A 23,614-nucleotide genomic window follows, 5' to 3' on the forward strand; every position below is an offset into this window, starting at 1 on the left:
AGAGACAACAGAACGATGCATTACCCCTTGCTTGTGGCTTATAGTTCATTATTCAACCCAAAGGTAGTTATTTGCAATTTTTTCTAAGTCAAATGCTAGTAATTATTATTGTTTGAGTACTCATCTCTTCAGTTGTAAAACTGTTTTATTCAGTTAAATTGCAATATATCAGTGCATAACTGTAGTTTCATGAATCTTATCCCTCTGCTCCAGGGCAGTTTGGTTGTCTACATGCAGCAGTTTCTTGTGATTACATCCACTGATTTATCTTTCCTTAAAATGCTCTTAAGATGCAGTAGTGCTAATATACAGAACTGACAGCTATTAGCACTTTCAGTCTTGCTTGTACACCAGCCAAGGAGTGTGGGTTATTGCTGATGTCATAAATATAAAGGGAAGGGTAACAACCTTCCTGTATACAGTACTATAAAATCCCTCCTGGCCAGAGGCACAATATCCTTTTACCTATAAAGGGTTAAGAAGCTTAGGTAACCTGGCTGGCACCTGACCAAAAGGACCAATAAGGGGACAAGATACTTTCAAATCTAGGGTGGGAGGAAAGGCTTTTGTATGTCTGTTCTGTGTGCTTGCCGGAGAGAGAGAGATCAAGAAAGCAAGCAATCCAACTCCATTAGAATTAGTAAGTACTAGCAAGGAAATGCGTTCGTTTACTTTTGTTTTGGCTTGCGATTTTCCCTGTGCTGAGAGGAAGGTGTACTCCTGGTTTTCTTTTTGTAACTTTAAAGTTTTTGCCCAGAGGGAATCCTCTGTGTTTTAAATCTGATTGCCCTGTGAGATTAGCTTCCCTTCTAATTTTACAGAGGTGCTTCTTTTACCTTTTTTCTTTCTAATAAAGTTCTGTTTCTTTTAAGAGCCTGACTGATTTCTCTATGGTCCTAAGACGCAGGGGTTTGGGTCTGTGATCACTTTGTACCAATTGGCTAGGATATTATTCACATGTCTCCCCAGGAAAGGGGGTGTAAAGGCTTGGGGGAATATTTTGGGGGAATAGGAACTCCAAGTAGTCCTTCCCTTGATTCTTTGTTAAATCACTCGGTAGTGGCAGCATACCCTCCAAGGGCAAAAAGTTTGTGCCTTGGGGAAGTTTTACCCAAAGCTGGTAGAAATAAGCTTAGGAGCTCTTTCATGCGGGTCCCCACATCTATACCCTAGAGTTCAGAGTGGGGAGGGAACCTTGACAGCTGAGATATCACTCACTTTCTGATTTCTCTTTCTATTTTAATATTTCTGCAACTGCTTGTAATTTTATCTCTATGGATTCCTCACAAAGGGAACTTTTTAGTGGTGGAAATGATTAATTATCTTTGCATGTACAGATACAAGGAGTATCAGACAACTGATGCACTGTGTGAAATTTTCTGAAAAAACAACCAAAGCATATTTTAAGTATATTAACTTTAAGAAACCAGACAGAGCCAAATTCTTCCCTCAGATATGTGCCTGCAGCTCCCACTGAAGTCAACAGGAGTTGTGTGTGTTAAGGTGAAATTTGACAATTTAATTGTTAGTGATAATCAGCTGCAAGTGATCTTGTAACTTTACTGCTCTAACTGTTTAATTTTTCACTCAGGGCTTTATGATGATACTAGTTTTACGTACAAAGGGAGACTTTTAATTTTGTCAAAATCGTTTCAAATGGTTGAATAGTTTTCATTTTCTACCATTTCAAAACTCAAAGGTTGACTTATTTAGCAGTATGTATCAGCCTACAGACTGCTTTCACAAAAGTCCTCAGAATTACAGAGACAAGTAAAACATAGGTGCCTAATCCCTTCTGCCCATCTCTGGTGACTGAAATTCTCTTTTTACTAAATCTAGCTTTCCCGGCAGCACGCAGAAGGGAAATTAGATGTTCTGCATTATCTCTGTTATTGTCCTGGAGAGCAAATATTCACATGAGGTTTGTGATCTAGCTCCAAGTCTCAGGGATTGAATTAAGATGGTATAGCCAATATGCCCTATTGCCACTTCTTGCTGACCTGATGTTCGAGCTCCATTAGAACTATGTCAGACTTTCCCTTCCCCCTCTGTCTCTGGTCCAACTCTGGCTCCACCCCCTCTCTGCCTCCTTCCAATGAGCACAATTTGTACTTGTGCTGTGCCTAAATGCACATCCAGAAGTCTCCTCTCTGTTCAGATCTGCAACATTGCTATAAAGGATCAAGCATTACCATGGGATCACACAGGCCTGGACTGGGACACTGAGAACTTGCCAGATAGGCAGCCATTCTCTTGGATGTGCCAACTGTGGACTGGCAAGTAGAATGATCAGAATTACTATTTATTCTGCTGACTGCTTAACAGCCCGAGACATTTATGGAAGAGGAGAGTGAATAAGAATCTTGGTGTAACTCTTTCTCCTCTGGGAAGAAAATTCCCCATTTTCCCTTCCCTGAGGAGATGCAACAAAATGGACAGTTCCTATGGCCTCGACAGCCAGCTCCAAAATCTTTGTGCAATTTTCTTTTTTTTTTTTATTTGGAAAAATATTCCTCTTTTTAACATCAAAGTAATTTCTGGTCACAGAGCAACAGCTGGAATCTTCCCTTCTCTCAGACTGGTAAAAGAACTGGGGAATAAAACGTGGGTTTTTTTGGTTGGTTGGTTGGTTGGTTTTTTTAAATGCATAAGCTTAAATTTAAAAAATGACAAGGTAATTTTGTGTGCTCAGCTTCAGCCACTTTAAAAGGAGCCTGATTGTCAGAAATGCACAAATGCACAGTGCCCAGGTGCTGAACACCAGGCCCTTTTTGAAGTGGGCACTCAAAAATTGGACACCTGATATCACTAATCACTTGTTAAAATTTAAGCCACAATATATATCAATGTAGGAGCAAGCATCAGCAGTTAATTTCAGTTGGAAAATGCAACAAGCTGATTTCAATGAAAAGCAGAGTTGTAAAATGTATGTAGTTGAAAATGTCCATTAGCAATTGATCCAATAATCCCACCTACTTTGCAGCATTCAAGCCTTCCCAATAGTCTTTTGACTCTAATGCAGGAAAATTTGCAGCTTTTCCTATTCTGAATAGTCTGTTTTCATAATAGTAACTAATGTACTTAAACGTAGCTACCTAAGCATCCCTAATCCCTAACTTTTTTCTCATCTTCCCCCATGCAATCACAAGACACAGATTATGCTTTAGGGCCCAGTGCTGCTCCCAAAGGAGTCACTGACTAAACTTCTGGGGGCTTCAGTAGGAGTAGGATCTCAACCTCATTCCTGAAGTGTCATTGTAACATATATGACAAACACAGGCATATCTTTGAGAATAAGGTTATCTGCATATTTGTGAGGGACTGTATGATGGCTGTCTAGGGATTGTTACTAACCCCATTCAGGAACTCAAATCAGTGAGGCGGGAGAATTTATTGCAGACCTGGGAACCAGTAAACAAATCCAGAGAAGTACCACCTGCTGGGGTGAATTGCATATACTGGTGCCATTCCGTGAGGTGGTGCGGTTACCCCAGAAGTATGAAAGGCATCATTCACAAAACTGGAATCTTCATGGGGCTGGTGGTGGAAGAATGATGCTTGACTTCCCCAGTTCCACCCTACACCACCTCTGACTCAGACACCCCATCCTACAGGCAGATACCTATTCCCAAAGAAGGACTCCCACAAGATATAGGGGGGATGCCACAGAGGTGGCACTGCCCACTTTTGCACTCCCTGATTAGGATCTGTGGGGTTTTCATCCTGTGAAGATAGAAGAGATGATATGGGCTGCAAAAAACCTAAAATTCCAATGTTTGATATTGTCACGGATATTACCTTAGATTCTCCACTAAGTTCAGTCCTGTATAGATACTCACCGGAATGTACCTTTTCTAATTTGGCTGAGTCCCTGTGGAGCCTGTAAAGTGTCAGTGATCACTATACTAACATTTTAATAAGTGCTTTGCACAGTCTTAATGTAGCATTCATTAATACAACGTAGAGCACAAATATTTACCAGCTGTTTTATTCACTTTAGATCCTCAGTAACTGCATGTATCTGAATTCTAAAAGCAGCACTTAGGGAAATAAATACCCATTTTATGTGCTCATGTGTCAATTTGAGTAACCAGAGCGAGTATGGACATCCTATTCAGAAACTTATATTTAAAAAGTGGGCCCAGAGGGTGAAAAAACAAATTGCATACTATATCTTACATTGGATACAGTCCTTGCATATCTTTAGTAAGACAAGCAAATTGCCTATCACTGAAGTGCATATAGGTCTATTATTCCATCACCTTTTCAGTTTTAGCCTTCTATTTGGTATGCATCAAAATTCTCCTTCAACAAACTGTCTCTGAATGTCAGTAAAGTATTATGCAAATACATTGAGCTGTTCCGCTCTCTCAGGTACATACAGTGCTGCACATATTTTATGTATTATAAAATGCGATCACTTGAAACGCATTGTGGCCCTGTGGAATGAACACTTCAGGATTTTGCAGGGTGCTGCAGACCACCACACACAGAGGGTATATCTTGATAGGCAAAAAGGGTGTGTTTTTCAACTGAGTTAGCTTAACAGATTGAAAAGAGGCATTACGATGCAGACTAACCACTTTGAAGCCATGTTAGCTAGCCATGGTGTAGGCTTTGCACTAGGCTACAACAGGACTTTAAAAGTGTTAGACTGCATCTCGCAGGGCTTTTGCTTAACACGATTGAAAATGAGGCCTGAGCACACAAGGGCTTTCAGTGAGATTTAAGTGGTACAGAAGATTGTGCTGGTCCTGTATGTGGGAGTGAATTTCACACACATACTGCAACCCCTGTCCCCTGGGTCTCACTGAATGCATCCGATGAAGTGAGCTGTAGCTCACGAAAGCTTATGCTCAAATAAATTTGTTAGTCTCTAAGGTGCCACAAGTACTCCTTTTCTTTTTGCGAATACAGACTAACACGGCTGCTACTCTGAAAACTGAAAAGGATGGCTTGTTTGAAACTGTGGTTTTTAGTTTCATTACATACTTAAGTTCTTTCAAGATTTTCCTTGGACTGATAGTGATTCTCATCTCTGGGAAAGATGACTTGCTGCAGGAAGAGCTATTTCTGCTTAGAGTTCTAACAATGAAAAGCAAAAATGGTATGGCCAACAGGTTAGTTTTGTCTCCAAACCCTGCTTCTTGCTTTTCCCACAAGGGGGAGGCTAATTGGATTACTGTATATGCTCCCTACGCTGTTCCACAGAGCAGGTTTTTGGGGTAGGATGGACTCTCTCCCCTCCCAGAGGTTTTTTTCCTCTAAAGTAAGATCAAATATACAGGCACTTCCATCAAATCCATTGTTCTTTGTGAAATTTTTTGTACTCTCTTAAATAATGCATACCATGTGATTTGCAAGTTGCCACCTTACACATACAGTTTTACTCAGCACCTCTCACCCATAAATGAAATGCTTTCTACTTACACAAAAGGGTAATTCTACTGTAAATGAGATAGCATGAGATCAGTGCTATCTGGGTGATAGTTTATTGCTCAGATTAAATTTTGGTCCTTTCTAGTTGCTGAAAAAATTCTATGCATCTTCACATCTCCAAAAAGTTGCTAATATATATCATGGTTACCTTGAAAACCCCCCCTGCACCTGATTCACCACTGGTAATCCACTTCTATGCCAGTGTAACCCCATTAAAAATAATTACTCTTCTAGCTCATCTCTTTATTTCTCTTTTCTTAGTTGTTACTAAACATTTAGTAAGATTTCACTAAGGATTTATCTGCAGCTATTCCTTACCTGACATCAGCCTTAATCTGCAGCATCACAACTCATAGTTGTATAATAGATTTGAAGTAAACAGAGGTTAAGGCATCAGGCTTCACAGAGAATTATTATTTTAAGTTGGAAATAAGCAGCAGGAGAGTATGAACTCTTTAAGAATCAAAAGAACCTGCTTTAATACAAGTATTTGTTCAGTAATATACAAAACAAGGAATAAACAAAGTAAAAAATGAGAGAATATTTTCATTGTTTTTGTCCATTAAAAATCAATGATTTTGTAATTCCAGTTCCAGATTCTGTCTTAAAAGGATATATTATCTCCTTGTTACATGTGTATAACTTCTATCATTGGTTTAACTAGTTTAACACTTATCACTAGGGTAACTATAACAACTCAGGCAAAAGACCGGAGCATCTCAATGAAGACCTCTGCCCAGTGCCCAGCGCTGGCCAAAAATAGCAAAGAAAAATGTTAGGATGTGTAAGAAACAGAATAAATAATAATACTGAAAATATTACAATGCAATTACGTAAATCAATGGTACAGCCTTACTTGGCAGGTGAGGTTCAGAGATGGGCAACAAGAATTATTAGAGTCATGAAAAAACTTAAAAATTGGGACTTTTTGCCACAGAAATGGATAAAAGGGTATACAAACTAATGAATAGTTAAAAAAAAAAAAAAGGTGGGGATGGGGGGGTGAGTCAGTCACTGCTGTTCACCTTTCTCATAACTCAAGAATTTAATTTAAAGGTGGCAAATTTAAAAGTGATGAAAGGAAATACTTTTTTGTTCAGCATTAAATTAATATGTGGAACTCATTTCTACAAAATATAATTGAATTCAAGAGCTTATCAGAATTCTACTAAGGATTGGTTAATACAGAGTTAGCAAGAATATACACAATTGTAACAGCAAATATTAATAAACAAGAGTTTTGAGGGATATAAACCTTCATGCTTCAGGTCATAAGATAACCTCTGATTGTTAGAGATCAGGAGGAAAACTTTCCTGAGGGAAGGTTATCCAAACATGTCTTTTGCAAGATTCTTGCACTTTCCTCTGAAACAGCTGGTACACTGTCAGACAGGAGTACGCCTGCCGACAGGAATTCTGGGCCCCAGGGCCAGGACTGTCCTTAGGGGCGCCAGGGCCCAGGGTGGAAGCAATGAATTTGTCACCTCTGAGGATCTGTCACCAAAATGATGACTCTGTCACCAAAGCGCTGGGCCTGGCCCCAGAGCAGTTGCGCGTGCCTAGGAGCCCTGCGGCCTGCTCAGGCGATTTTAAAAGGGCCCCCAGGCCCTTTTAAATTGCCCGGGCCCCTGGGTAATTGTCCCCTTTGCCCACCCCCTGTCAGCGGGCCTGGACAGGACACAGTAATAAATGGTCCACTTCTCTGTTCCAAAAAGGCAGTTCCTATGGTCCTATCAATGCTAGCAATTATTACTGATATATATTGATTAATAAAATCCACTTGCTGTTTAATTCAAGGTTTCAAATTGCTATGTTTTTGTTGACCATAGAAGCAAAATTCCCAATAGTTTAAATAAAATTATGAAATATCTTTGGGCCAGATCCTCTCCTTTTCTCTAACCCCTTTGCACCACTCAGGTAGCACAAGGGCTGTAAATGGCCAGTGGCAAAACCACTGGGTGGAGAGGAAATCCCAGCTGGTATAAAGTTGATGGAACCAGCTGCTGCCTCATACAGGCAGCATACTGAGGGAGGGAGTTTGGTGGGGATGAGGCAGAGCACTGGCCCCATTGTGTCAATCCTCCATAGGCATAAATTACAGCATCCTATAGCCTGCTGTAACTTATATCCAGTGTGGAATCAGGGAGTCACAGCAGGCTCCCTGAAGCTTCCTCTCCCTCAGCTTTAGGGGTGAATCCAACCCATAAACTCGATTTAAACATTGGAAACAAATTACTAGTAAGCTGTCCTGCAGTCAGTACACACACTCCCCCCACTCCGTTTTAGGGTCCACATTTTTCACATGTATTTGCCTGTGTGTAGGTTAGCAACAATAGGCTGCGGGTGTAAAATAGGTTAGTCTATGATTGAATTGATTTTTTCTTTTTAAAAATGCCATCCATTTTTCCTCTGAGAATATCTGTTGTTATTTCCCAAGGAAAAATAAGCAAGCAAAAGAGACCCCTGGTGGAATTGCCATACACCATATTTGCCAGCTGCAGTCAGCATTCAAGATTCTTCTCTGCTAACTTATCCACCTAAATAACTTTGAGCTATTTTGCAGTAGTAGGTTGTTTCTACTCTATTTTTTCTCCTAGCCATTGTACTGTTCAAAGGGGGGCAGTCACTCAGTTTGCTTGTCTCAGCTCCAGCCAAAGAGAGACACACAGCTACACACGCAGCACAAGTACACAGGAGATGTTGGTATCTCGGCTTTTGCACTCACCTGTCAATACTTATCACACACAAAGTCATAATGGAAGCAGTGCAACACATCACATCCATAGCAATGAAGACATTACAGAAAACGTGGCCAAAGATCCACTCTCCTCCAATGAGGTCCGTTACGCTGACAAAGGGCATGACGGCCACCGCTACCGAGAGATCAGCCAAAGCCAGGGAGACAATGAGATAGTTGGAGGGCTGCCGGAGTTTCTTCACAAAGCACACGGAGATCACCACCAGGCAATTGCCCGCGATGGTCAGCAGAGTGATGAGGGAGAGGATGGCCCCGATCACAACTTTCTCCATGTTGCCGTAGCTGAGGATCTGCTCCCCGCAGCCGGTGTCATTTTCGGGCGCCAGGCTGGAAGCGGGGCTGGGGCTGGGGCTGGCGGTGACATCCTGGATGATCTTCAGCCAGCGGGGGTTCAGGGAGCCAGCCACCATCCCACTGCCGCTCAGCTCGCGGGGAGCCTCCAGGGCGAAGGCGCGGAGGTGGCCGGACACGTGACTGCTGTTGCTGTCCATAACCATCCTGACGGGTGCTGCCCATGAAGCCGCCGGCTCCCAACCCGCTGGGTCCTGGGGAAGGTCCCCGAGCCCGCTCAGCCCCCAGCTGCCCGGGGCTCGCCCCCCCCGACCCGGGCCGGGGCTCGGTCGTCCGCGGGAGAAGCGCCTCACCCCGGTTAGCTGATCATTGCCACCACAGGTGGAGCGGGTGCCTCGACTTCCCCGTGCCCCGCTGGGCTCCCCGGCTCCGCGCCGCTGACCGGGCTCCGCGGGGGCGGGAATCGCGCCATGGCGTCCGCGTGAGCTGAGCCCTGCCCGTCGGGGAGGCCGCGCCCCCCAGCGGCCGCCGCTCTCTCCTGACCCGGGAGGCTGGCTGCTTGCGCTTCGCCCGCAGCTGCCGCCTCCGCCGCCGCGGCAGCCCTCGCCCAGCCCAGCTACCTGCGGCGGCGAGGGAAGTTTGAGTCTCCCTGGCTGCTCCGCCCCTCGCCCGCCTGCAGCCGCGCTTCAGTAGCCTGCCCCTCTGGAGCGGGGCCTGCGGCGGTGAAGGGCAAGGGGAAAGTATTCAGTAGATTAATGCTTAATGGAGTTCAATGTGGTTTGCTGCAGAACTAAAATAGAACTGCAAACACAGTGCTACCTCTGAGTTTAAGCAAACAGGATATCTCTATCCCACAAATAAAACTTTTCCTTTGAATAAACAGCTTACTGTGGTAGACTTGTAAATATTGGTAGGCTAATAGTTCGATTTAATAATTGGGCAACACCGTTTGCAGCGCATATACGCAACTTCATCCTTTTCTCCCATTTTGGAGGTCTTTTTAGAGCTTTTTGAATACTTCCTTGTGTTCTGAAATGTATTCTGGGAGAGATTTTTGTTTTCTTCCCATTTTAGTGTGTCAGATCTTTAAACCGTTATCTGCTAACCGCTTGAAATGTGTACGTGATGTGTGTGAGATTCATCAGTATGTTCAGATGCGCATGTGCTTCAGAGCTTGCCTGCCTGTTTGTGTGTATCTTCTAGACTAATAGGCTAAGCCTTACATCAACAGGCAGCTTTGCGTATACACGCAGACTAATGTATTAGCATAACACATTTCTCATGCAATGTATTGTATTTTCCTAATAAAATAAGTTATTTTTATATATTTGAATGATACAAAAGTAGGGTGAAAATCAGAAAAAAATGAATAATACTTTTTGTAAAAAACAGGATTTTTTCAGTTAAAAAATGGTTTAAACTGAAAACGAAGAGGCTTATATATAAAGGATGAAGCCTCTCCAATCTGCTGCTGTTCTGCTGCTTAACATTGGATAACTTTGTACACATTTTGGCCTTTTTAACAACAGCTGTGGGGACCCTTGTAGATCATGTGAGGGGGAGGGCGGGCAATGTCCCGTTTCCCCCTCAGTCGTGCCAGGCCTGACGCAACTATGAGATTATGAAACAGAGATCTGAAGGAATTAAATAAGTTAAAGACAATAAAATGTGGAGGAAAGAGGAACTCTCTGCCAGTGGAAAGTCATTAGAGGAGATTCCATTGCATCTGCACTAGCTGCCCTGACCCTCAGTGTAAGGAGAAGGAAGGGGTATGTCAGGTGCAGGAGATAGATGGAAAGGGGCGTGGTGGGACAGAGTTCTGCCACAGCTGGTCCCTGAGGATCTTACACCAACAATGTATGTTGCTGCCCTGTCTTGTGCTAGGGTTGGGTGTCTATGAATCAGGCTCCCTGTGGCCCCCTACTCTCCACTCCATCCAATGAGAATCAAAGCTGTTGTCTTTTCTGCATTTACTTGACAACTAAAGAATACAGAGGAGCCAGCAGGATTCATATTGTTATGATGGAAGATGTTAATGGCTGCCATCAAGAGGCTCTTTAAGCAGTAGACAATCATATACCTAATTAAAGCTGATGGGTGGGCTAACTGCCTTTTTTTTCAGGCTAAGTGGAAGAAGCAATTAAACCCCTTTATGGAGTGAGATAACTAGAAACAATAGGAAGCTACCACCCAAGGCACTGGGCCACATGGAAAAACCTGAGCATAGTGAAGCCACATTGGCCAAGAAGTTTCCTGGGAACGATTGCAATGCAGAGGCTGAGGGAATGACTGATTGCAGCTGCAAGTGACTATGTTTGAGAGGCAGAAAGCTAGAGACACAGGGTGTGAGTGGCCTTGAGAGCAAGCAGAGTTCCTTGGGGAACAAGACTGGCTGAAAAGGCAAGTTTGGAATTTGTGAGAAAGGAAACTGACAGCTGTTCTTTGTAAATAAACAGTTTTGCACCAAAGAAATACCTGATGCATATCCTAAATTTCTCCTTCTAATGGAAACAACCCAATAAGGCCTTGAATACTGGCTAACCACTTGAAGCAAAGGGGCAACCAAATTGACAAAAATGCACAAAATAACCACCATCCCTCCCTTTTCCCCCCGAAACTTCAATACAGGATGGTGTCAGGAATGTACAAAATAAATAAAGAAGTATGATTAACAGAAAATTCTTTTGCTTTTTCCCTTCTATTTCTTTATCCCTTTTTTCCTTTCCTTCCATCTCTGATCCATATTGTCCGTCTTCATGTCATGTTGTTTACCTATTCTTTTCTCTCTTTATTCTTTCCTTTCAATTCTTTCTCCTTTGAAAATCAGCATCTCCTTTCCGTTGGTGCCCATAAAGGCAGTGATGAGCTGGAGCCGGTTTGCTCGAACCAGTTGTTAAATTTAGAAGCCCTTTTAGAACCGGTTGTTCTGCGAGGGACAACCGGTTCTAAAACGGCTTCTAAATTTAACCGGCCAAAAGTGGCACCTTAGGTGCCAACTCCATGGGTGCTCCAGCCCTGGAGTACCCAAGGGGAAAATTTGGTGGGTGCAGAGCACCCACCGGCAGCTCCCAGCCCCACTCCCGGCCCCACCTCACCTCCGCTCCGCCTCCTCCTCTGAACGCGCCGCCCTGCTCTGCTTCTCCGCCCCCCCAGGCATCCCGCAAATCAGCTGTTCGCGTGGGAAGCTGGGGCAGGCTGAGAAGCAGGCCACGGCTTCCCGCTCAGGTCCAGGAATGCGGAGATGAGCTGGGGTCAGGGGGGCACGAGGAGGGCCGCCCACGCCGCAGCAGGTAACCTGGGCCGGGGGGGGGGGAGGCGCCACAGGGGAACCACTCCTCACCCCAGCTCACCTCCGCCACCCTTGGCCTGAGTGTGAAGCCGCCGTCTGCTTCTCAGCCCTCCCAGGCTTCCCGACAAACAGCTGATTCGTGGGAAGCTGGGGGAGGGGGTGGAGAAGCAGAGCTGGGCAGTGTGTTCAGCGGAGGAGGTGGAGCAGAGGTGAGGTGATCTGGGGCCGGGCACGGGGTGGGGAGCTGCCGGTGGGTGCTCTGCACCCACCAAATTTTCCCCGTGGGTGCTCCAGCCCCAGAGAACCCAGGGAATCGGCGCCTAAGGTGCCACTTTTGATGTGATCAGTGCGGGAGCGGCCGCTCCCCCTGCTCCCCCCCTAGCTACGCTCCCCCGCCCCTAGGAGCCAGAGGGACCTGCCAGATGCTTCCTGGCAGTTGCCCCAGGTAAGCACCTCCGGGACTCCCCACCTCGCCCCCCGGCAGGTGCCTCTGGCTCTTAGGGGTGGGGTGGGCACCCACTACGGTGGCCCACGAGACCCTCCTGCCCAGTTCTGGGGGCAGTCGGGGACAGGGGTGGATGGGGCAGGGGTCCTGGGTGGGGGTCAAGGAACACGGGGGGGTTGGATGGGACAGGAGTCCCGGGGGGCGGGGGTTGGCAACGACCCCCTCGTGGGGTGAGGAGGGAACCCGTTGTTAAGATTTTGGCAGCTCATCACTGCATAAAGGTCTGGTAAGTTATTGCTGCTCTGAGCATTAACGTGCTGGAAATAATAAATAAGATATAGGTAAATGTCCCTCCAGCCTGTGGAGGATATGTTGTCAACATGTTGAACATATTTTACCACTCTCTGAATTACATTCTGAAACTATTATTTGAACCTTGATTTCTATTCCCAGCATGTAGTATTTAGCAAATCATGTTTCTGTTTGACTTGTAGCAGAGATGGTGCAGCTGCAGTTTTCTTTACTGCCTTTTCTTGGCTTTGTGAAAATAAATCATCATTTTGTGGTAGTAAAACAGAGTGGTAAACATTCATTTCTTTGGTGTTTCTTTTCTTCTTGTCAAAATAAACGTTAGCATCTGCACAACTTAAACAAATGTGAAATTAATTTTTCACTTTTTTGATGCCAACATATACTGACTGCAGCAGGCAGCACAGCTGTGACAGATACCGCATCCCCATGCAATATCTTTGGGGGTCATTGTATTTAATTTATGAATGGTTTATATATGAGCATGACTGTGTTTTTCTCCATGGAAGAGGGTAACCATAGGTCCTCCAGGAACTAAAAATAATGTTTGTGTCAGGGAGGGGGGTTATTAAAGCAAGTCACAAACTAAACAGGTGGTTCAAGCTGGGTTTTCTAGAGACTAAGAGACAAAGAAAGGTCTTTTGGTATAAAAGGATGAGCTTGAATTGTCACAAGATCTTTTCTACTCCAGCAAATAGACAGGACCTTCTGTCCTAGAGGGGCCCCACCCATTGTGGAAGGGTTGGAACATCTTTGGCCTACTACGGCCCCCTAAGAATGATGGGTGACTCCTGGTATCTTTAATGTATGTTTAAATCTGTTTATTGTTTTCAGATGTTTTCTCTGTTATACTTTTACCTTAAGACTAAATGGGCTTGCTTCAGGTGGATTTGATTTAAATCAATTTGATTTAAATCACTAGACAGGAAGACTGGATTTAATCATGGATTTCTACATAAAAGTGCATTCTTGTTGGTTGTTATAACCTTAATACATATTCTTCACAACTCAGAGATAGATGTAGGTTTCATTTTTAGAAAGTACACACTATACATTTTTAAAGTGATTTATTTTGAAAACTTTTCAGATTAGTTTTACAGCTATATCAGAAAATGAATGATTTCTTATTTCATTTACCAAAGGTAATTGACGCAGATAGTTCACCTCCCAATGACTTCATAAATATCTCCAATTCAACAGGTTAATCATTAATATTTGGTGGATTTTCTTGCCATGCTGTATTAGGAGGAGAACATCACCAGACAGACATTTAAATTGTTTTATTTAACTAAAACAACAACGTTATATATTCTGGATTTTTTCTTCAACAGCAAATGTAATATTTGAACAAAATAAGCATATAAACTTTTGAATGTAGTTAAACATTCAAGTTTTTTTAAATCAGATTTGTTTTTCTTAAAATTGTTTAACTAAAATAGTTAAATGAAATATTTAAAAAAAATAAAAATTTAATCAACTATGTCAGCCTTAAAGACGAAACTTAAAATATTGGCTTCTGCAGCTAACTCTGTCATTTTCACCTTCATTTTCCTGTTTGTTCATAATCTGGAAAGAAAAACAAGGTTTCCTGCTTTTTCAGCTCCCAAACAATTTCTCAATTTGGAATGAATTAGTCCAAAGGAAGAAAATATTCTTTCTACACCGGTAGAAGAAGCTACTGCTGTTAAAAGTGAGATTATCACTTCAACAGTCTCTGAATCCAAGTGGTTAAGTGACATCCACCAGTTCACTGGTGTGACTTTCTTTAAAACATAATCAGCAAACATATATTTCTTGAATGGTTCACCCTTAGCTCTGAAGTTTATTATAGTTGGCCTTATGGAGGGATGATTGCTGGATGTTCATGTCATAGCCAACTCCTCTTCTCCAGCAGTTAAGGTTTGATCCTGGTACCGAGTATTGAGAATATTTGCAAGAAAATGAGCTGGAGATTGTGCTTGTCCCATTCGTTTTTTTTAATGCTTGTAATTTAACTCTGTCGTTGCATATTTCTCTTTTTAAGATCTCATTCAGTTCCTTCCAAATTTCAACAGCTTCAGCAATAAAACAGCTATTTCCCTGCATTTTGTTCAAGGCTACAGAAATAGGTTTCAGGGTACTTGGCATGTGTTCCACATTTCTCTTAAGCCCAATGTTGAGAACTTTGGCTGTGACAGTGCCATCTATTTTTTCACGATTTTGTTCACAAACTGTCATCAGATTAGGCCAGTTCTTGCTATAGAGCTCAAAACAGTTCACTACTGAGTTCCATCGCGCATCTTGTGGGAGAGTTAGCTTGGTTCCTCCCACTTTTTTCAGAGCAGCTGCTGCAAAGTGGTTGTTACAGAAGTATTTTGCAATTTCAACAACATTAGCCTTTATTTCTGGAACACTAGAGTTGCATCAAATGAGCACTGCAACTGTATGTTATTAGCTTGGGACTCTCTTCACTCTCTTCTCATCTTGAATACATTTTTAGCATTGTCTGTGACCAAGCTGCATACTAGGCATTTGAATTTTTTTTCACAGTTTGTTACAGATCTTACTGATACTTCTTGTAAGTATTCTGCTGTGTGTGCATTTCCTGATGTATCAATTGTTTCTGTAAGGAAGACATTCCCTTCTTCTGTTGTCACACAGGAACATATAACAGAATCATTCTGGACTTTGCTCCATCAAGACTCAGGTTAACAATTTCAACCTCTAGACCTTTTGCACACTGCTCAATTTCTCTCTCATACACTTTATCCAGCAATTTGCCTGTGACATCTGCTCTGTTGGGTGGACTGTATCCTGGTCGTAATGACTGAACCATGTTAATGAAATGTGGGTTCTCAATCATACAGAAAAGAGAGTTTGTTGCATAAACAAACTGGGCAATTTTTTCATCAGTTACCTCTTTCTGTAATTTGCTGGTTCTTATCACAAATTTATCTATGGTTGTTTCTGGATGTTGGAGGGTTTTTTCTTTTTTTCTTTTTTGCTACAGGTGATATACTGTGGCTATGTGACATACATGATGTGACTGAAACACTATCATTGGCAGATAACTCTGAAATGATAGAAAATGATGGTGATCCTGAAGGTGGATAGTCTTCAGAATCCTGTATGTGGAGGATGGATTCTCCTAAACAAAATAAGTCAATGCAGTTATTTAATTATTATTACCATACTGCTCATTTAGTATTACTCATTGCATACACTGACACTCAGTACTACTTTAAAGGTGAAATTGTAAAAGGAAGATCTACCTATTTCAGCTATTTATTTTTTATCACAACTGCATCTAAAATGATAGTACCATAGAGTAACAACTATAGTTTTTGCTCAAACATGAGATTTCAAAAATAGTCCAGAAGACAGGCAGTCCTTAAGAAAGAAGTATGAAATAAAAAAGTTTCCCAACCTGAAGATCCTGCATGTTCAGACATGTTCCTTTCATCATCTTCAATGCAGCTTCCTCCTGAGAAGGAAAACTTTTCATGATGTTGTTTCATTTGGGCAGCCAGGCCTTGCATTTCTTTGCACTCTTTGCATTTTGCACGCCTGCCACTGTGGCGGTTCAATGACAAGACAGAACACAGCTTTTAGCAAGCAAGCGGCTGGTCTCTGCTAACAGGCTTCTGCCTGTCAGCTTTCCACCTTCCCCTTTATTCTCTCTCTCCCCCCGCGCATTACATTCTCCAACAGATAAAAGGAATACACTGGCTTTGTTTAACATTCTTATTTACCAATTTCTATCTACCGCATTCCTTGCTCTCGGGCCTTGAGCCCAGTCCTGAGAGGCTTCCCACGGTTCATGTCATCTTGGCGAGATTCCAAGGTTGATGCCCTTGGATGGAGCAGTGTGTGCACTGCTCCTACACAACACTCCGGGTGTGCCCTGAATGTTGCCAAGCGCATAAACCTTTATGAATCCTACATGCCACAGGTAGAGGAACTTCATTAAAATATTCCCAAACTGGGTTTCTTTTACGGCCTGCTTCCATTATAGGTTTTCCCTTCTAGTGAGAGAATGGTATGGTAGATCTCAAATCAATGAAGGCTATACTCAGAAAGACCTCAAGACTTCTGGAATATGCTGCTCAAACAGTTTCACTTTTGTTTCTACTGCCTGTCTCTCCCTTCTCACATTTATCTGCAGACTTCTTCTCCTTGTCCAGGAGAAGAAGTCTATTCTTCTATTCCGCCCCAACAATCTTCTATTCATTGAACTTTTTGAAACTTTGCACTTTTAGAGAGAGGTAAGGATTGACTATGTGTACACAAATTTGCAGGGGGACAATAGGGTTGAGGTCTGTTATTTCTCACCTCTATATATTATTTATTTATTTTAAAACATTTTTGCTGTTAACAAGCATGTTATCTCTGGTGACAGAAATCCACAGTTTGAGAACTGCAAAACTAATCATCTCTGATGGTATCTTCTAGACTGAGCACTGAGTCCCATTGGGTAGATAGAAGGATTAACCTAAATAATCTATACAGAACCCCCTGGAACCGCATAAAATTGGGTCCCTAATCCATGAACTATTGGAACTAATTTACATAATTTTTCTTAAACGTTACATGAATATATTGTCTCATACTATAGAATTAGAATTTATAATCCCTATTCCATGGTGAGATATCTTTAAGCTATAATGTATCTATTTTAAAAGGGGTTTTTTCCTCAAAAAGCATTTTATCAAAAAAATCCGATTTTAAATTAAAAAAATCCGATTTTTTTATTTATTTATTTTTTATCCACCCTGGCTTGCTTAGAAAGAGCTGCATGGTAACTTGTGACTGCTGCAATACACCGGTCATCACCCTTGGAGAGAAAGCAAAGCACAGGCGGTAGCCTTTAGGCAGACTGGTTTGCGAGGAATATCACAGTGTAAGGCACAGAGCAGTGCAGCCTTAAAACCGTCTGGTCAGAAGGGAGTGGGACAAGGGTTCCTGCCCAGGGACAGATAAGAGTCGGAGACCTGAGACTTGACTGGGAACCCCTGAAGTAAACTACAGGGTGGGGATGGGAGAACACAGGTGCAGTTACCTGGAAACTGTTATGGAGGCATCTCACCTGAAAATAAGACATGGCAAAACTTATAGTGAAGATGCTATGTCCCTGGGAGACAAGTTCTACCACCACGAAAAATTCATCCTGCACCAACAAAAACAAGCAAGGGCACTGCTCTGGTGAACAGAAGCATGAAATTAATCTGATGAGGTTCAACAAAGACAAGTGCAGAGTCCTGCCCTTAGGATGGAAGAATCCCATGCACCGCTACAGACTAGGGACTGAATGGCTAGGCAGCAGTTCTGCAGAAAAGGACCTAGGGGTTACAGTGGATGAGAAGCTGGATATGAGTGAACAGTGTGCCGTTGTTGCCAAGAAGGCCAATGGCATTTTGGGATGTATAAGATGGGGCATTGCCAGCAGATTGAGGGACGTGATCGTTCCCCTCTATTCAACATTGGTGAAGCCTCATCTGGAGTACTGTGTCCAGTTTTGGGCCCCACACTACAAGAAGGATGTGGAAAAATTGGAAAACGTCCAGCGGAGGGCAACAAAAATGATTAGGGGACTGGAACACATGACTTATGAGGAGAGGCTGAGGGAACTGGGATTGTTTACTCTGCAGAAGAGAAGAATGAGGGGGGATTTGATAGCTGCTTTCAACTACCTGAAAGGGGGTTCCAAAGAGGATGGATCTAGACTGTTCTCAGTGGTAGCTGATGACAGAACAAGGAGTAATGGTCTCAAGTTGCAGTGGGGGAGGTTTAGGTTGGATATTAGGAAAAACTTTTTCACTAGGAGGGTGGTGAAACACTGGAATGTGTTTCCTAGGGAGGTGGTGGAATCTCCTTCCTCTGAGGTTTTTAAGGTCAGGCTTGACAAAGCCCTGGCTGGAATGATTTAGTTGGGGATTGGTCCTGCTTTGAGCAGGGGGTTGGACTAGATGACCTCCTGAGGTCCCTTCCAACCCTGATATTCTATGATTCTATGATTCGTGAATTACTGAGATAGGAGTACTTAATAAGAAATACTCTGCCAGACGGGTTAAACTCAAAGCTATGGCAAAAGAGTCTGACACTAGCTGCCATGAGCTGTGTGTTGAAAGTCCACTAAACTGACTATTCTTATTCCTTTTAGAGTCATGATGGGCAGCTGCTTCCCCTCTCCAACAGTTGTGATGCATGAATTCCTTCTGTTATTGCTGCTTCTATTTAACACCTGTGTATTACCATTACAGGACATTATAAAACTGACACAAGCTGTAAAGCAAGAAATATTTCAAATGACATATAACACAGTTTATTTTTCATTCAGTGCAAACGGTGCTATTTATCCCAGTGTATCAAGGAGATTAGCACCTGGAAAAAGGATAGTTTGCTCAACCTGAACCACGGAAAGACCTAAGAGGTGCTAGTTGAGAGAATGAATTCTTCAAGGGCTGGAAATCACTATCACCTTCTCCTTGACTGAGACCATCATTTTCCCCTAGCAGTTAAGAAACTTCAGCTTTTGGGTCATGCTGGACTGATAACTGACTCTTGACAGCCAAATACCAAAAGGGCTTTCTTCCATCCATCTTAAGTCCAGATATAAGTCTGTGGTAGAAGGAAATAAAGCCACCCCTAGGCTCTGGCATTTTCTCATAAAGGAAGTAAAAAAGAGTCCCAGTATTGAAGTTTTCCATTCCTGCTGTAAAATGCATATTTTCACCATAGCAGTCCCTAAAGACTCTGAGAAGAAGAAATGCTGGCTCACTCTAAGGTAGCTACCTGTGATTAAACCAGGAGAAAGCATGGAATCTCTCCCATTGTTTGTATAATCAATTGTAGAGTGCATAGTTACAACAGCCGTAGCTTGTACTGAATGAATAATAATTGCAACAGATACATTTAGGATAACCCAGGAAGGAGCCAATAAGATTAAGTAATAAAAGAACTGAAGCACTGGTATTGGAAAGAGCAATGTATCTAGGCAGTTATAATTGGAGATGCATTAACTGGTACAAATAAAATAATTTCACCCAAAACTTAAACTAAGTGGAACCCTGACTCTTTTGTGTTGAAAATGTGTAGTTAACTAGTTGCCTATTAATCTAGGTACCTACATGACCATCTAGGTACCATTTATTTTCTTTAAATGTTCAGCCATTAGAACTTTTCTGATATTTTCCCTCAGAGTTTGAATGCTAGTTTGGGGGGGGGGGGGTCACTAACAGTGATTAAAATGCATTAATAGTGTATGTAAGCCAAATATATAGTTATTTATAAACAACATCGATTACATTTTAAATGTAATCGATCAGAAAATGAGGAGTCTTAAAAACCCATTTTCCCCTTTTCTTGTCATTGTCAATGCTCCATTGGAGCCTCAAATAATTTCATTGGTAATAATTGTTTAATATAACTGCTCCATCTAGTGGCTGCAATGCTGTTCTCTCCAGCAAACAAGGAGCCCACCACCACGTCTTCTGTTTCAACTTTGTTTCGGTAAAGGATTCCACCTCCACAAAATACGTATATACCGAGCTACAGTGTAGCTAAGAGCCAGGTTATCCCGCCCTGGGGAGACATCCATGGAGGGGGCTTGAGGGGTTCAGAAACTCTGAGATTCACCTGTCTGAGCTTCTTTGAAATGTGCCTCTGCAGATGAGGCACTGGGGGTTCAGCATCCCGAACCCAGGGATGGACAAGGGAAGGAATCCCCAGGTAGGGGCAGGAAGCAGCATCAACGTAGGTGCTGTGTCCCTTGCCCACAGAAAGCTGCCCCTGGCCTCCGCAGGCTGGTGCCTGGTGCCTGCAGTACAGCGGCGGGCGCTGCCTCCACTTGAGACATTTTGCCGCAGGTTCTCCCTGTTGCTCTGCTGGCGGGGGCCGTGCCGGGAGGCCGAAGCCCCTGGCCCAGGCTAGCTACCCCCAGGGTGGTAAGCACTGTGCGCAAGAGATGCGCGCCGAGCAAGGCTCGCTGACAGTGCGGCGCTCTGGGGGAGCGGACCCGGCGTTTGCACTGAGGGGAACCTGCCCTGGGTGGAGCCGGGAGAGTCTGGGGGCGGCCGCCGTGGACACTGCGCGCCATGTGCGCGGGCCCTTGCGCTCAGTGTCGGTGTCAGTCATCATGCGCTGTTGGGGCGGGAGGCAGGCTGGGCGGGGGACGGGGGCGCACGCACCCCCACAGTAGCACCACCGCGCGGGAAGCTAGTAGCGTGCCGCCACCAAACTACAACTCCCAGCATGCCTTGGGCGGAGCCGGGCCTGAGGCGCACGCGCAGTGCTGCAGCGCGGAGTGCTGCCGGCGCCACGTGGTTGCAGCATGGCTGCTGCGTTTGCGGATCTGAACGTCCCGGGCGCGCCGGAGAGAAAGTCGCTGCAGAGTTTGCTGGAGGCTGCCGCGCACCGTGAGTAGCGGCCGCCTTGCCTTTCCCAGGGCGGGGCCCGCGCAGCTCTCCCAGCCTGCCAGGCCCTGGGCGGTGCGGGGCTCGGAGTGGGTAGCGCCGAGCACCTCTCAACCCACGGGGGCGGTTCCGACTCCCGCTGCGAGAGCCGAGCCGCTGGGCGCTCCCCGGCGGCAGCGTGCGTGCGAGCGAGGGATGCCCCCTTCCCTAGGCACGGAGCTGTTGGCCCCGCCCTGCGGGGTGGAGCCGGGGTGCGGAGAGCCCTGTTGTTCCCCCTCTTCCCTCTTGTTGGTGGTGAGCCGTGGCCTTTGTGCTGGTAGCGCCAGCCTCATTGCAGTGCGGGGCGCTTCAGCGCATGGACCAGTCGTTCTCAAACTTGTGTACTGGTGACCCTGTTCACATAGCAAGCCCCTGAGTGCGACCCCCCTGAAAAATTAAAAAACACGTTTTTATATATTTAACCCCATTATAAATGCTGGATGCAAAGCGGGGTTTAGGGTAGAGGCTGACAGCTAGTGACTCCCCCCCGTAATGACTTCACAACCTCCTGAGGGGTCCCGACCCCTAGTTTGAGAACCCCTGGCATAGACTGTCTCGGGAAATGGGTGCGGAATCGTCCTGCCAACTGAGCTTGGTTCCCGAGCCTGGGGTGCTCGTTTGAAACTATGCAATTCCTTTGCTCTCTGCACTGCAGGGACCTGCTCCAGACTCAGAGAACGTGATTTTCCAGTTTTCCTTTCAAATAGATCCCTAGGCCAAAATTAAATGTAATTTTTTGGGGGGGTTAAATGTCCTAATTTGGAAGCCAACCTCATGCTACAGTTTCTGTGTGTCTCTTTGTGTTTGTCCTAGCACTGTTGGTAATGCTGTGTTTAGCAAACAAACTGTGCATCGTGGGTCATTCTTAACAAAATAAGTTTTAGTGGCCAGTTTTAAGTCCCTCTGTTTGCATCCCCTCATGCAATACATTTTTAACTTCTCCTGTATGTTGAGGCTGGAAAGATAACATGGCTAACTATTATGATAGGTCCAATCAATAAGCCAACATACATGTCCCCTTTCTATCCTGGCAGGTGTGCACTATTGCCAGTAAAACTTCACTGTTATACTATCCACCCTGGGAGTTGGGACGTTTTGCTATGTAGCTTTCCCAGCTCAGGCTGGAGCCACAGCGAAGGGGAGGGTCTCACTGGGTTTCAGAGCCCGGCACCCAGAGCCTGAATGTTTACACTGCTATTTTTTAGCCCTGCAGCAGGAGCCTGAGTCAGTTGCCTTGGGCTCTGATTGTATGTCTACACCACACAATTAAAAATTTGTGGCTGGCCTGTGGCAGCTGACTCAGACTCACGCTAAGGGGCTCTTCAATTGTGGTGGTGTAGACATTCAGGCTCAGGCTAGATCCTAGGGCCCTGTGAGGTGGGAGGGTCCCAGAGCTCAGGAAGCCTGAGCCCAAATGTCTACACTGCAATTAAACAGCCTCTTAGCCTGAGCCCCACAAGTCCAAGGTCATGTCTACACTAGCACTTATGTCAGCAAAACTTTTGTCGCCTAGGGGAGTGAAAAAAAATACCCATCTGAGTGACATCAGTTTTGCCAGCATAAGCACTCGTGTCCACAGCGCTATGTTGGCAGGAGACGCTCTCCAGCTGACATAGGTACGACCACTCATTGACCTGGTTTTATGATGTTGATGGGAGAGCTCTCTCCTGTCAGTATAACACGCCTACGTGGCAATTTTATAGCGGCACAGCTATGTAAGTGTACACATGGCCCAAGTCAGCTGGCACGGGCGAGCTGTAGGTGTCTAACTGTAGTGTAGACGTACCCTGAGACACTCTGCAGCAGGGTGTTTTAGTGGAGGGGGGACGGTTTTCTCTGTAGAGACATACCTTCAGGCACTGGTCCTATAAGCAATTGTGGCTGTGCTCTAACATTAAGGAGCAAGTAGTCCAAACACTTTATGGGATTACTTTTGTTCTTACAATTCAGTATTTGCATAATTGTTTGCAGGACAGGGACCATAATTCTTCACGTATTTAAAGGAAAAAAAATTTTTTTAATGTTAAGGCATCATGTTTCCTACTGATTTTCTGTTTTCAGAAATCTCAAATTATTACACAAAGAAACCTTTCAGATTTGTAAATGACGTGTGGAGTTTAATTGCTAATCTTAAATCTCTCTATTCTGATTAATTTCTATTAAATAGTAAATAGGGCAAAAAAAACTTACCATATGTTTACCTTTTCTAGTGGGATATTCAACTGTTGCAATTAACCATGTCATTGATTTCAAAGAAAAGAAACAGGTAGGGCTCTGTTTCAATATTTATTCTTGTTTTTTTTATTTGTACTTAGTAATAACTTCATAACTATGCATACATCTAGGTGAGTGATCTAAGAAGGAAGCAAGGTTAGGGAATTACAGGGTCCTTCAGTACATGACTAAACTACCATTTTATAACCCCCTCTATCTAGAAGCTGTACAGTTTGGGCCTAAATTTTTTGTCCCCCATGTTTAATACATTGTAAGCATGGTGTTTTTGTTTGTTTTTTGTTTCAGGAGATTGTCAAACCAATATCTCTTTCAGAACTGTTTCCATCTTTGCCTATTGTACAGGTATGTCAGAGTTTAAATTCCACCTGCACATGATAGTTAAGGATACGATTTAGTCACAGAGGTCAGGGAAGTCACAG

General features: G+C 44.0%; 2 protein-coding genes across 6 annotated transcripts in view; one reads left to right on the forward strand and one right to left on the reverse strand.

The window, feature by feature from the left end:
• The window catches only part of HTR7 (5-hydroxytryptamine receptor 7), a 47,468-nt gene extending 38,214 nt beyond the window's left edge, over nucleotides 1-9,254 (reverse strand). Inside the window, exon 1 of one of the 3 annotated variants that reach the window (XM_043551147.1) lies at nucleotides 8,165-9,254. In XM_043551147.1, the coding sequence (XP_043407082.1) occupies nucleotides 8,165-8,694 (530 nt within the window). In that variant the 5' untranslated portion in view covers nucleotides 8,695-9,254. The remainder of the gene's footprint in view (nucleotides 1-8,164) is intronic. The other 2 variants (XM_007071565.4, XM_027833749.3) reach the window with 2 other exon arrangements.
• RPP30 (ribonuclease P/MRP subunit p30) overlaps nucleotides 1-23,614 on the forward strand; it is a 55,190-nt gene that overhangs the window by 2,778 nt on the left and 28,798 nt on the right. Inside the window, exons 1-3 of one of the 3 annotated variants that reach the window (XM_037904517.2) lie at nucleotides 20,749-20,924; nucleotides 23,171-23,226; nucleotides 23,481-23,537. In XM_037904517.2, the coding sequence (XP_037760445.1) occupies nucleotides 20,840-20,924; nucleotides 23,171-23,226; nucleotides 23,481-23,537 (198 nt within the window). In that variant the 5' untranslated portion in view covers nucleotides 20,749-20,839. Of the gene's footprint in view, nucleotides 1-20,748; nucleotides 20,925-23,170; nucleotides 23,227-23,480; nucleotides 23,538-23,614 lie in introns of those variants that run through there. The other 2 variants (XM_007071564.4, XM_043551150.1) reach the window with 2 other exon arrangements.

The sequence above is a fragment of the Chelonia mydas genome, chromosome 7 (assembly GCF_015237465.2).
Source record: "Chelonia mydas isolate rCheMyd1 chromosome 7, rCheMyd1.pri.v2, whole genome shotgun sequence".
NCBI lineage: Eukaryota > Metazoa > Chordata > Testudines > Cheloniidae > Chelonia > Chelonia mydas.